The following is a 14,472-nucleotide window of genomic DNA, read 5'->3' on the forward strand; positions in this document are numbered from 1 at the left end:
TCCAGCAAGTGTGAAAAGGCATACTGTGACAATCACCATGTGCAGCAGTGAACCCTGTCCAGCAAGTGTCTTTTAATCCATCTCATGGCCAAATTTTTGCCATTGGAACTCTCTGTATTCATCAACGTGACAGATATTAGTTACTGTCTAACCCCAGGAGGTGGATGAAATTAAAGCTAGGATCAATTGCTACACCTGGTTTTCATGTTGCTTTTAATTTCTGTTGGATGTGTGGCTTAGGAAAGATAGGCCAATACTGCCTCTTAGTGGAAGGACAGCTGACTCAAAAGGTGAAGTGAATGCTGGTCTGTGGAAATGGGACTGGAAACTTCCAGCACCACACAGACCCTCAGCTGGCAGCCATCAGAACTGCAGGTGGCTAAATGAAACTCTTGCAGCCACGAATGCTTACTAGTGATAATGATGATAGTAATATAATAATAATGATAATGATAATGATGATGATGATAATAATAATAATAATAATAATAATAATAATAATAATAATAATAATAATAATAATAATAATAATAATAATATAAAAGTACTTCTGTGCTTTGGCAAACTTTTTTACCTCCTTGGAGAGAAGGACAATTTCAGCAGAATGCTGGTATGACTTGCTGGCCAAAACAATCTCTTGTATGTGTGAGAGCTAGGAACCTACACGCAGAACCATTTGGAAGAAGAAAACAATTAACAGATACCTGGCAGCATTAGTGAAAATGGTTCCAGGCAAGAATAAAAAGGAGCAGAATGTCTTAAATCACCTAGGTATCACCAAGTCAAAAATCTGCTTTAGATTCCAGGAGTGTTGGAGCTGTGTAGTGTCATCTATTCCCTAGCTCGGTATGTTCTAGAACATTAACAAAACATTAACTAAACGAAGTACAAATGGAATCCGTTAGCCATCTAACAGAATTAAAGTGGTACGTTATGTTGAAGAATACTTAATTAACACGGTAAAAATTTGCAGGCAGCAAAAGCTCCACTAATGCATTTCTATTTTCAAATTATGGACCAGAAACCAAATACAAATGAGAGCTGCCTCAAACAGACACAGTTCGAAATTTGCTGTCATTCCTGAGCTATATAATCCTTCTGGGGATAATACCTTGAGATATTCTTTGAGTAGTTAAAAATGTATAGCTATCATTAGAGCCAGAATTGACATGCTCTTCATGAAATAGCTCTTTCTAACGACAAAATTAGTTGCTTCTCTATTTCTAAAATTTTAACAACAATGGAATAAATTTCACTGAAAAAAATTAAGAAATTTTGTGACAAGCCTGTTTCCTTCTAGTCTTACTTGGACTGCAACCATTTTTCTTCCTGCAAAACAAATGTTGAAGCATTCCTCACAAACAGACATGGTCATTTGAGCTTGAATGCTTTTGGCTGAGTTAGAGTTAAATTTCTTCACTGTAATTTGCATGCTGCTATGTTTCGGATTTGTGCTGAAAACGGCCTTGACAACATACCAGTGTGTTAGTTATTGCTGAACAACACTTACACAGCACCAGGGCCACTTTTGCATCTCTCACCACCCCACCTTAGGCTGCATCTCTCACCACCCCACCTGCTTAGGCTGGGAGTGCACAAGAAGCTGGGAAGGGACACAGCCAGGACAGCTGACCCTAAGTGACCAAAGGAATGTTCCCTTTAACCCTAACTGACCAAAGGGATGTTCCCCACATCATGTGGCATCATGTTCTGCACTAAAAGCTGGAGGAAAGAGGAAGGAAGGGCAGGGTGGTATATTTGGATTTGTGGCACTTGTCTTCCCAAGTAATTGTGAGACGTGATGGAGTCTTGCTTTCCTGGAAATAGCTAAACCTGCCTGCTGTTGGGAAGCAGAGAATGAATTCTTTCTTTTGTATTGCTTGCAGGTGCAGATTCTGCTTTACCTAGTAAACTATCTTGATCTCAAGGCAAGAGCTTTTTCACTTTTATTCTTCCAATTCTCTCACCTGTCCTACTGCAGGGGAGTGCACGAGTGGTTGTGTGGTGCTGAGGCAGCCCATGGGAGTGAAACCACAACAGAGCTACAGCACTCAGCTGAACACATCTCCTGTCTCTGACCACTGCATTTTTTCTTATAACTGAGTTTCTGCTTGGATTAGGTCTCTTCAAGCAATTTATTAAAAAATAGATTTCTGCATGAATTTGGGTATTACATATGTACTTCAATATAAAAAAGCAGCATGAAATTTTGAAACTGGTATTCACTACCTTATTCATAAATAGCCTCACAAACAAGGAGCTTGCCTCTTGTGCAGAATAATTTTAAATCAGAAGGTGGAAAAGAGAGAGTGGCACAATGGATGTGAGCAGAATAATTTGGAAACATTACAGGGTCTTTTTATGCATGTTTACCAAATTTCTTTACAAATAAGTAATACAATTGGAGTGCTGAGTAATTTCAGGAGATTAGTGATAAATGGGCACAAGTTGATTATTCAACATAAAGCTGAGGGTCATTATCCTCAGCTGGTCATTAATCCCCATGAAATTACTGGTATTGAGATAGTAATTACTACTATAATGAAAATAGGGTAAAAAAAGCAGCATGACATTATTCTTATGAAGCTGTCAGTTTCTAAAGAATTCATGTTTCTTGTCACCCAATCAAGTTGCTTGAATTATTTTTAACTCTTTATACAGTTCATTTGTCCTACTACAATTTTCATGTCATCACCTCACTTAAGGTTTGGTTTCCCATTTTATCATCTTGGAATTTTAGAAGGCCACAGCAAGGGGCAACAGTGATGGGAGAGAAAGACAATGCATATAAATTCTCCCTAAACCAGAAAATAAATACGACATATTTTCAGAATTTTCTCTATAAAGCACATTCCACACACGTGGAGGTAGAAGATTAAATTATTATGTTATCTAGCTAATTATTCTGCATTTAACCACGCTTTTAGCCATAGCACACATCCCAGTTCTTTGTTCTAAACCAAGATTCACCTTGTAGCCTTACAATATACGTAACGGATAATGTCAATGTCAACTTGGTCAGAAAACGTGAGGAAATTTGGCCCTAAAACGAAAAACATTTTTAAACATTTGCAATTTCTCAAATCAAGTTTGTGGTATTATGATGTGCCTTCTAAGGACTTTTGAGCCATTGAAATTCTTTTCCTTTCTCACTTCTACTAGACAAGCTAGAACCATATTATGAGCTGAAGGGAAGGCAATTTGTTTCCTGCTAGAAGCACTGTCATTCTGTTTCCACTGGGAAAGACCCGCACATGCTGCATCATTACAACTTAGAAAATTTAAAACCCAGTCTAAACTAAAAGCTTTTAATGTAACACAAGTAAATTTAAAAATAGCATTGCCCTATATGTTGCTAAAGCAAGTAAGATACAGATATTCATTACTCTAAGTACTTTTTTCTAAAGCTCCTCTGTGAACATTTTTCTAAGAAGGGGATGGCAGGAAAGCTACAAGATGGCTTGAGGTTCTGCTGGAAAATTTGCAGTTGCTTCTGAAATGTCTCAGTGTATGTATAAGAGAGGAAGTAGAGCCAGGCTCAAATCAGCTTTAGGCAGGAACGGCTGACGGGATGTTGCTGCGAGGGCTGCAAACCAATTACTGTGTGATGGAATAAAACCAGGTAATGGTGGACACTGATAAGTGACTTGCAGTGCAGCTCAGGAAACTGATTTGTTCTTCTAGCTTGCTCATGTTGTTTGAGAGTTTGAGGTGAAACCTAATGATTCTGTCTGCTAACCAAATGAATCATTTAATACTGGACAGCTATCAAAACTGGACTCTGGCTTTTTGGACAGAGTGTGAGCAGCAAAAAATAAAAATTGCTTAAGTTCAGAAGGCTCTGAATAGCACTGAGCAGAACACACTTCAGAAAATATAGCAAGTTCTCTGGAAATATAGACATGTTTTTGACAGCCAAGGCTAAAGCCTGGTCTATCAGTTTTCTGGAGGAAAGAATAAAAGTTATTTGGGAGCAGAACCTTGTCTGGGAAACAATTAGCATAATAGTGACAGGGGAACCAAACAGAATTATGCATCACAGCAAATAATAGTATTCAAACTGGGTTTGCATGGACAGGTTTTGGTAGTGGAGAGCTACAGGAGTGGCTTCTGTGAGAAGCTGCCAGAAGCTTCCCCCAGGTCTGACATAGCCAATGCCCACTGGCCCCAGGACTGCTGCTGGCCAAGGCTGAGCCAATCAGAGATGGTGATAATTCCCCTGTGATAACAGAGTCAAATCGAAAAAAAAGTTATTGTTCAGATCTAGTTGTGCTCAGAGAAGAGAAGGGTGAGAGGAATGTGAGAACAACAATTCTGCAGACACCAAGGTCAGCAGGGAAGGAGGGGCAGGAGCTGCTTTATGCCAGGGCTGAGATTCCCCTGCAGACCATGGTGAGACAGCTGTGGAGGTCCATGGGAGGTCCATGGAGCAGCCAATGGAGGTCCATGGGAGTGCAGAGAACCCCCGGCAGCCCATGGAGGAGACCCAGACTGGAGAGGTGGATGCCTGAGAGAAGGCTGTGAGCCCATGGGAGGCCCATGCTGTAACAGGCTCCTGGCAGGGATCTGCAGACCCATGGAGAGAGGAGCCCACACTGAAGCAGGTTTCCTGGAAGGACTGGTGATGCTGTGGGGGACCCACACTGGAGCAGGCTGTTCTTGAAGGACTGTGCCCCCTGGAAAAGTGACCCATGTTGGAGCAGTTTGTGAAGAACTGGATCTCCCATGGGAAGCACTCAGGCTGGAGGAGTTTGTGGAGAACTGTCTCCCGTGGGAGCAACCCCACAGTGAGCAGGGGAAGGACTCCTCTCCCTGAACAGTGGCAGGAACAACCTGTGATGAACAGACTGTATTCTGTGATGAACAGACCCCATTCCCTGTCTCTCTGCACCCTTTTGGGGAGCAGATAAAGCCAGGAAGGAGAGAGGGGAGTGGGGAGATTTTAAAGATTTGTTTTGCTTCTCATTATCCTGCTCTGATTCTGATCGGTAATAAATTCAGCTAATGTCCCCAAGTCGAGTCTGTTCTGCCTGTGACAGGAATTGGTGAGTGATGTCTCTCCCTGTCCTTATCTCAATGCATGAACCTTCTGTTATATTTTCTCTCCCCCACCCAGTTGTGGAGAGGAGTGACAGAGCAGCTGTAGTGGGTACCTGGCATTCAGCCACAGTCAATCCACCACAAAAAACATATTGAACAAACAAGTTGCTGGTGACAGACCAACAATAGGGTTGCAGTACACCTGTCTTGTACCTGCCAGCTAAAGCCAGGACATGCTCTAGTGACACACATGCAATGGAGTCAGGCAAAATCTGCAATAGCAGTTTTGTGCATGCCATTAACAAATCTAAGCAATTAAAAAACCCCAACAAAATCTAGACAACATGCATCTTAGCTTCTAAGGAGATTCACACCTGTGAGGAGATTTCACTCCATTCCTCCAAAATTCACTCCAAAATCGATTTTTTCTTTGCTACAAATCCCACGAAGAAAACACAGATCAGCACTGACTGTGGATAACATACTCGAAGTGCTGCTAAAGAAATTGTGTGACTCAGGGAAAACAAAATGTGCTTTCCAATCTTGCTGTGCTCCTGTGAAAATCAAAGACATAGCACATCAACCAGTGTGATTAAGGATGAATATCCCTGGCCTTCTCCAGAGCTTACATATGTGTTGAAATGTATTGCTTACTCTTTCACCCATTTCCTTCTGCAGGATCAAGAAGAATTCCTTATACTATGCTGTCATCCCATGTAGCTATGAAGGACAACTCTTTATGCCTCCCTTAAAATAACATTTTTAAAGATTTAGAATCTTAAGTTAGTTTTCTGCAGAACAGCTACTCTCTAAGGAATTCCAGCAGAGCAGAAAAAAAGTTCTGAATAAATCAGAAAAAAAAGACAGTTAATTATTTCACCACTGTTAATCCCATGTGCATTTCTGTGGCACTCATATGTTGAAAGTATCAGCATTTGTGCCTGCAACCTTGAAGTATGCTCTACATTTCAGCAGTTACATTTACAGTAATAGGACACAAGGGAATGAAATGAAGTTGTGCTAAGGGAAGTTCAGACTGGCCATGAGGAAAAGGTTCCTCACTGGAACTGTCTCCCCAGGCAAGTGATCACAGCACCAAGCCCGTCTGAGTTCAAGGAGTACGAGCTCAAGGAGTATCTGGATGAAGCTCTTGGTCATATGGCTTAGTGTTAGAAAGTCCTGTGAGGAGCAGGGAGTTGGACTCAATCCTTACATGTCCTTCCAAAATAAGATACACTATCATTCTGATTTCCTTTAATAGATACCTTATCTGTCTAGTAGTTCTTGTAAAAAAAAATACTGAAGTCCATATTCAGTATAGTCACCTCCTTTGTTACAGTTAATTACACACTTTTTACTATTCTGTAAGATAAATGCCTATGAAACTACAACACATTAGTGTATTTATAACAGGACTTGGCAGATCTTGATGTCTTTTTCTTTTCTTTTTTTTTTCCGTAAGTTGTGCAATGCTTTTTCTAAGCATCAAATTCTGGGAGATTTTCATGAGGACAAAAATTTTAAAATACTTGAAAACATTCATGAAGAAGTTTGTTAGACCTCATGGGTGAAAAAGTAATCTGTAAACATAATTCAAGCACACCCTGAAGGTTTAAAGATTGAACTGTTATTTTATTTTGGGAATGTTGAATCATGATTTTCAATACTTTGAGCTGGCAGCTGAAATACCAGTTTAATGAGTAGCCTACAGACTACCATCAGAAATTTTTTGAGTTTGAATCATACCAAAAACCTTGCAAAAATAAAAAATAACTGAAAAATACTGCTGAGGCACCAGGAACCAGTCTTAAAATCTCTTAATACTTATACTAGAGAGGGCAAGGGGCTGGGAGGGTTTATGTTTGTTTGTTTTAGAAAACCTAACTGCAGTCTCCCAGACTTTAAAATGGTGATTAATGTAAAGACAAGAACAGACTTACTTAATTGAAGTAGTTAATGTTTCTTTTGCATTAAAGAATATTTGAGATGATAAATAATAGGATATCAGGTGAAAAACATGAAAAATTATAGAGTTAATATATTTTATTTCTTGTGTCAAAATTTTCCTGCAGGAAAAGATATACCATCTTGAGGACAAAGCATTTGCCTAGTTTCAAAGACCACCACATTTGTTTTTATCCCCTGCACTTTTGTGCTAGTAAACACTTATACTGGCTTTTGCACTGTACTCCAATATTTTGCTAAAGATATCAGCTTTGTCCTTTAAACCCTGTAATGGCAGAGTGTTAAAATAAAATATTCTTCTATGTAATTAACCTTTTGTTCAGATGTGAGTTTATGTGGGAAAAAATGTGAGGAAATTGCTGCCAGACTTGTACAACTCTTTCATGTGAATGAAGAAAACAGATGTGGCCAAAAAAAGCTGCTTAGATTAGCTAATATATCCCACATACATTTCTTCCAGTCCATGCATAACCATGTATTATAATAAACCACATACTGCACCAAGTTTAAAGTGAATTGCAGTCACATAAACAGGAAGATGATACATTTGGGTTTAGCACTTCATAATTAACCTTTTCTTTTTAAATTGACTAGACTGACCTGTAAGAAGGGAAACTGTAATAACCACTTTCCTCTAGAACCTCTTCAATTAGAGTGTACAACACAAAATAACTTAATTTCAGTGAATTATGTTCATTAAGAGTAATAAATGAATACATATAGGTAAATATACAGCTTACCTGCAACTGCTCATATGTCATCCCTTCTGCCATGCCAGAGGTGCCAAGAATCCCTTCAAGTAAAAGGCAAGTAATGTCATACTACTGAATTTGGAATCTGTGCTCCCTTATCAGTTTCTTAGCAATTCCACTTCAAACACAATGACAAGCCAGATGCTTCATGATCAGTAACTCCCACTGAGCACAATGACCCCCGAAAAAGTGAGGTCATTTTATGGCATGATAGGAACATTTGGCGCACACACGTTATGGAAATATTCTAATCAATGAAAAATAATTTAAAGACTTACTTAATGTAACAGAACTCAGAAATGTAATTTTCTTATTTTTTCTCATGTACAGTGGAAATTTATGGTGGAAAGGGCACACAGCCAGCAGTAATTTGTGAGGACAAAAGTATTGTCTGCAGGTTAAGAGATTCACAAATTACAGATAATGAGCACCTCAAAAAATTGCATTATTGTCTCCAGGAACAAAATAATGCTCATATTTAAGGTGATTGTTAGGGACTCATTTCCTACTCCAATGTCACCCTTGACACCTAGTATTAATTCTGGTTTTTGCAGTAAGCTGTGGAACAGACAGGCTATTTTCAACACAAAGACCATCAAAACTAGAGTTTCTCACTCTTCCTTCTGGCACCACAGATTTTAATGTTACTGTATCCTCTAGTCCATGGATTGCAACACAGTTTTTTCTGTAGTTAGAAGAATGCAAACGGCACAATTACCAAAATACAGGCAGCACATTTCCCTTATGTCCATTGCACAAAAAAACACATGATGAAAAACGTCTCTGAACCAGGAATTGTAGTTCCCCACCCTGGGTGACACCACGGCTGGAAGGTTTGATTTTCCATGGTGTTTATGATTTGTCTAGCTGAGAATCACTAGTCCAAAGCAGAATTTAAACACATACAGATATATTTTCTAAAGTACATATATATATATATATGTATATGTATATGTATATATATGTATGTGTGTATTTTTCCCTTCTCAAGTTTGTATGGTTTGATCTAGCTATGTAATTAAATCAACCAATTACAACTGTTTCAAACATGACAAAAGAACAACATAAGGGCTTAAACATAATTGATTTAAAAATCATACACAAGGACAGGTAATTCCTTAGTATGACATTTTCAGTTACAAACATTTCTATTAATTTTCATGGATGAATCATGAACTATTTGTATCTGTGATATTTCTTTATAATTTCAAAGTGTACTCTCTTCAATCATTAGAAAGTTCCAGCAGTGCTGAACTGTATATCTTACCAGGAATTGAACAAAACAAAACCCAACCAACCAAGAACCCCAAACTAAAAACAAACAACCCCTGCTAGAAAATCAGTATGGTCAACATAACTTTATTGTCTTTAAAGACTGATCTTAGAGTAGCAATTCCTTCTGCTTTGATACCATACATTTTATTAGAAAAATACATGCCACTACAGAAGATTATGATGCTTTGTTTACCTTTTCTATCATCTGGAGCAACATATTTCCACCTGAAGAAAGATGTACCCTATGCCAATCTGTTGTGAAGATATTGGTTTCAATCAATTCAGCAGCATCTAGGGAAAAAGAAAAGAGACCAAAAAAGTAAAGACACCTGAAAAGTATGTCCTTCTCATTTGCCAAAACTTCAGACTTCTGGGAGGCAGTTCACACTTATGTTTCCCAGTGCAATCAGAAGTCAAAAGAAATTTCAGCACTTTTGAGATTAATGAAAAGTGGTGAACATGATTACGAACATTCTACCTTTTTCTCTCCAGAAACACTGAACATTGCAAGCTGCACTTAGTATAAAACACTGAATTTTTCAGATTATCTGAAAAAATGTCACAAACTACACATTTGTGTGAAGATAAAAGGAAAGTGTGTTCTCTTGAACCTATGAGAGAAGCAGCTTATGACTCTGCTTTTAAAACTGTGGCTTCAAGTGAAATTCTTAGCTGATATTCAAGTGGTTTAATTCCCACTAGAGGAATTCCAGCACTTTTGAAATCTGAAAGTCAGTTCAGCTACTTGATTATACGAGCAATGATACTGACATTAAAGCATCTAGTTTTGAAAATATCTACAGGTAACAAGGTAACAACTCTAACAGGACCACCTTTGTGTATGGGAGAGAAATCTCAGTTACACATTTCTGCAGCATGATAACTTTTACAGTTATAGAAACAGGAGAATCTCTGTTGTTGGAAGACCTTTACCCCACCACTGATTAGTGGAGGAATCTTTTTGTCTGTAATTCTTATTAGGTTTTCTAACTTGATGTAATTAAAAACCCATTATTTTAAAATTTTATTTCCAGAAATTGTAAAACCTCATAACAACATTTGCTGTAAGAGTTCAACATCATTATTTTCTCTATTTAGGTTCCTCCCATTACCTCCAAATGATATCCAAATGTTATTTCCTTCAAGGTAGAATGCCCAGAATTGTATTCAATGTTTCAAGCATTTTCAATTTACTACCATTTACTTTTTAAATAAAGTATTTATTTCCTTTTCTACAGGTTTAAGTCAAATAGTTTTGAAGCTAACACAATTTTACAGGTGATAACATTTACAAATAATTTCCTTCATTTCTGAACACCTGAAAATTAAGTTAATTTTATAATAAACACTTCCTTTTTCTTACCATATTTTTGGGGATTTGTTTCTGAAAACATCAACTCAATACACAATGAGCAGGTATTTCTTAGATTTAATGTTATGGCTGAAATACAGGAATGTTTAACACAAATTCCAACTTAACAGGACAGCATGAAACTGATAGCTCAGAAAGAAGCATCCTTATGCATCTTTAGAAGCATCCTTAGAAGCATCTAATGTACTGCCAATGTGCCACCCTCCAGGAAGTTTTAGCACCTCAGGTTAATTATTACAAAAGCAAAGGAAGGATCCAGAATTTCGGATCAGTCTGTTTCACAGCAAACAATTACACAGAAGATTCCATAATTCAGTGCAAGTAGGCGATAATCAAATTAAGTTGCAGAGGGAGAACTATGTGAATGATAATAAGTCACCTTAGTCATCAAATTTTAGGTACAATAATGAATCTAATAACTACTTTATCATCAATTCATAAATGAAATATCTTAGCTTCAGTATCCCACAGTACACAGATGCCAAGGAAGAAAGTTCAACTCCTTTGCTGATTTCAGTCCTCTCAGGAGATTCTGAAGGAACATTTAGAAATTCTGATATTAGTCATTAGATCTTTCTCTGTTGGAAAGCATCCAGCATATCACTGGAAAAAAAGCAAGAATGCTTTTCCAGTCAGGCTATTCTTACAAATCTGCAGTACTTTTAAACTGATGACACTAAAATGCTGCTGACACACTGTGCAACAGCAGGACAAGGTATGTTATATTTAAGGTACTCTGGGAAACTGCTCTCTTAAGATTAATGGTTTAAGTAGGAATACAGTCCAAAATATGAAAAATACTAAGGAACTATTAACAAATCAAGCAGAGCTTGCATAAATTAGGAGCTTATATAATCTCTAGTTATGTTACCCTTCCTCTTGCCTTTTTGAGCTCTGATGAGATGAAATCTGGTTTTGTGTCTTAGGAGCTAGCAGGTCCTTTCCATTTACAGAAAGAGTTCTAATGACAAGATACAAACCTGAAACCATCCTGCAGAAACTTCTTACTTAAGGAGACTCCATATTTTCCAAATATAGTATAGCTGGAGAATATTTAAAATATTTCCTTTTGAAAATGGACTCTTACACTTTCATTTTTGTGATACTAATTTCAATAGCATGATTGAATGGAAAGAGAGACAAACTTGACCACAAGTAGTAAATGGTGTACCACACCTTTTTGATTTCTGTTTCCAGTCTACAAGGATTGCTCTTCTGACTGAAGACGGATTTCTTGAATCTCTCAACGATTCTCCTTTCCAAGTTGCACTGCAAAGCTGGAGGAAGCTACATGACACAAAGAAATGCACTTTCACCATTCAGTTACACCTGCCATGAAAAGGACCCATTCAGAAGTGCCATTACTGAGAAATGTAGCTACCTGGCAAAAAGAAACATCGATATCTAATATCGATGATATTAGTGATAAACAACAGCGTAAGACTTGATTTAGTGACATATTATAATAAGGCTCCTTTATTTGTCCATTCTGTTAGGCTTAGCTTACCACATAACTCAGTTCCTATAGTCTTGAAGGTAACCAGCATTATTAGCCTAACACTGGTAATGCCAGATTTGCCTCCCTGATAAAAGTGTCAGTATTTGGGACATTTTTCTACAGATGAAGCACATAGAACATTGCCTTAGATTTCATGTTGGCTATAATGAATCTCTCCATCTGAAATTAATGAAGAAGCTTAGACCTTCATTGAATGTGCATAGAATGGCTTCAATGGCCTCTTTTAATGTCCTCAAGGGTCTTAATACAATTCAGAGCACCCCTTTTGCTCTAAGCTTCCTGAGGGGGGTAATTTACCTTTCACTTGTTTATGAAGCATAACTGGTTTTATATACTTTTTCTTCCTGTATCCTTTTGGTTGAAAAAGAACATATCTTTCACCTATATTTAGAAAAACAACAAAAACCCAAACAAAACCCCCACAAATAATGTACTTAAAGTCTTCAATAAAGACTTTAAAATATTTTTTCTTTAAAATAATTTTTATGTTCCAACAGCAAATGTACAGTTTCAGCTGTTGGTAACTGCAATGACATCAACCCAGTATGACAACAATTCTATGGTCTGTTACTACCCTTTTGAATTAATCTTCTCTGTTGCTTCTGCATAGTTGCTTATACCTGCAGACACTGTTTGAAAAACTATGATTTTCTCCCATTTCATACACACTTTATAATAATTTCATTGATGTAAATTCATGAAGTACCACTCAACTGAATTCAGGAAGCTTTTTGACTACTTAGGGAGGGGTTGACCCCTAATGATTCACATTCAAACACTGCCATAGCAGACATTATAGAGACATTTATCCCACTGGAACAAATTACTGCTCTTAGACAGCTATAAATCCAGAATGGTTTTATTGGCCTCACAGGAGTCCTGATTTTCTCTAACAAACCAGGGATCAATGTCACATGCTAAGCACAAAAGACTTCTCCTGACAGCTGCTGGCATGCAGAGATATTTTTTTTTCTCACAGACAGACACTACTCTTTTCTCATGCAGATAAGGCCTTATACATATGCTTTAAGTCAGAAGTTGAATGTTCCTTAGCCTATGAGAGAGTAAAAAAATGATGCCCTAGGAAAGGCTGACAACCTATTCTATGGATTACATACCACTGCAGTGTGTAGTTAATGTACCATGGGGATACTGGGATATTCTGAAGCAGAAATGGTAAAGAACAAGTCCAGTGCTTGAGAACCTTGGAGTTGCCTCAGGCACTAGTGTTCAATTTTAGCTTTTGTTTTAATCAAATCAGTTGTCAGATCAGTTAAAAAAAAAAAGCCAAGGATTTACATAATGCTTTTTAAAAAGCTTTCTCTTACATTGTTTTCCAGAGATCACTCTGATTCTTGTTCCCATGGAAACAGGGAAGGCTGCTGGCAGCCAAGAACTAACAGGCAAGAACTCTTCCTTGCAAACTTCAGTTTAGAACTGTCAACTGGAATATGTAACAGTTTGAGAAAACAGCTGTGTATTATAAAAAATACTCGACCTCAGATTTGTAAAAATATAAACAAGTGCAAGGGAGGCAGTGGAACATAGTAAACAAGTACAGGTATGGCTTCTGGTTTCTCTGAAATCAGAGAAAAGCTGTTGCTACTGCTTCAGTGGTCAATTCTGAGCCAGTTTTTGAGCTGCTGTTAGTTCTCAGTTCTTGAGCATCCACATTACAATAACTCATATTAAGTAGTAAGCCACTTGAGAAAACCTCCTTCAACAGAAAGGATAGGATAGAACTAATGAGCACCTTGGACATGCTCCTGAAATATGATGTAAAAACTGAACTGCCTCATTTCTCTTGATAGAAAGATATAATTTCCAATTGTTTTAAATAATGTTTGTTTCTTTTGTCTCTGATAATTTAATTCTTGTATTACCTGTTTTGATAAGCTTGACAAAAAAAGAAAAAAAAAGAAAACAGAAGAGAGACATGTAAAGCACACTCAAGTTCTGTTATGTTATTCTGTTCTAAACAAAACCAAACAAATTTGGCTGATAAATCTCAAAAGCCCTGAGGTGATAAACACCACGTCCCAAATGTAAACTTCATTTTGGAAAATAAAAAGCTGTTTCTCTAATAATAGCAAATGTTTCAAATAGCTGCATGGTAGCCATCTTTCTGCAGAATAAAGAGGTTCCCAATCACATTTTTTTATGAGAACTCAAGCAGATTTTGTATCAGCTCTGCTCCATTTTAGTTTTGGAATCAAAATGAAATAATTTCAACTCTCTCTCACTGTGAAACAGTTGAACTTAATTTTAAAATAAGTCTTAAATTTGAAAAATATCTGACATTTCAAAAAGTTAACATGTTCAGGATTTAATCTATTGCACTAAAACTCCCAAGAGAGCATTACTATGTACTGATAATTAAAATACAACTTAAAATAATCAAAACTATTACTACAGAAGAAAGCATTTTATTAACTCTCCATGTCAGTATATGATATTGTCACCTTAAGTAGTCATATTGCTGGTATGACAGAATGTTGTAAAAATACTTTACTGTACAATCCATTTTTCTGAGGTGAGCTACAGCTTTT

The 14,472-nt window shown here is 37.3% G+C and overlaps 1 protein-coding gene across 1 annotated transcript in view; it reads right to left on the minus strand.

The window, feature by feature from the left end:
* Nucleotides 1-7,595: 7,595 nt before the first annotated feature.
* The window catches only part of NEK10 (NIMA related kinase 10), a 78,107-nt gene continuing 71,230 nt past the window's right edge, over nucleotides 7,596-14,472 (minus strand). The window contains 6 exon segments of the mRNA XM_054514329.1: nucleotides 7,596-7,659; nucleotides 7,744-7,798; nucleotides 9,226-9,243; nucleotides 9,246-9,323; nucleotides 9,536-9,543; nucleotides 11,579-11,691. Coding sequence (XP_054370304.1) covers nucleotides 7,596-7,659; nucleotides 7,744-7,798; nucleotides 9,226-9,243; nucleotides 9,246-9,323; nucleotides 9,536-9,543; nucleotides 11,579-11,691 — 336 coding nt within the window.

This window comes from Molothrus ater, chromosome 1 (genome assembly GCF_012460135.2).
Source record: "Molothrus ater isolate BHLD 08-10-18 breed brown headed cowbird chromosome 1, BPBGC_Mater_1.1, whole genome shotgun sequence".
Classification (NCBI taxonomy): domain Eukaryota; kingdom Metazoa; phylum Chordata; class Aves; order Passeriformes; family Icteridae; genus Molothrus; species Molothrus ater.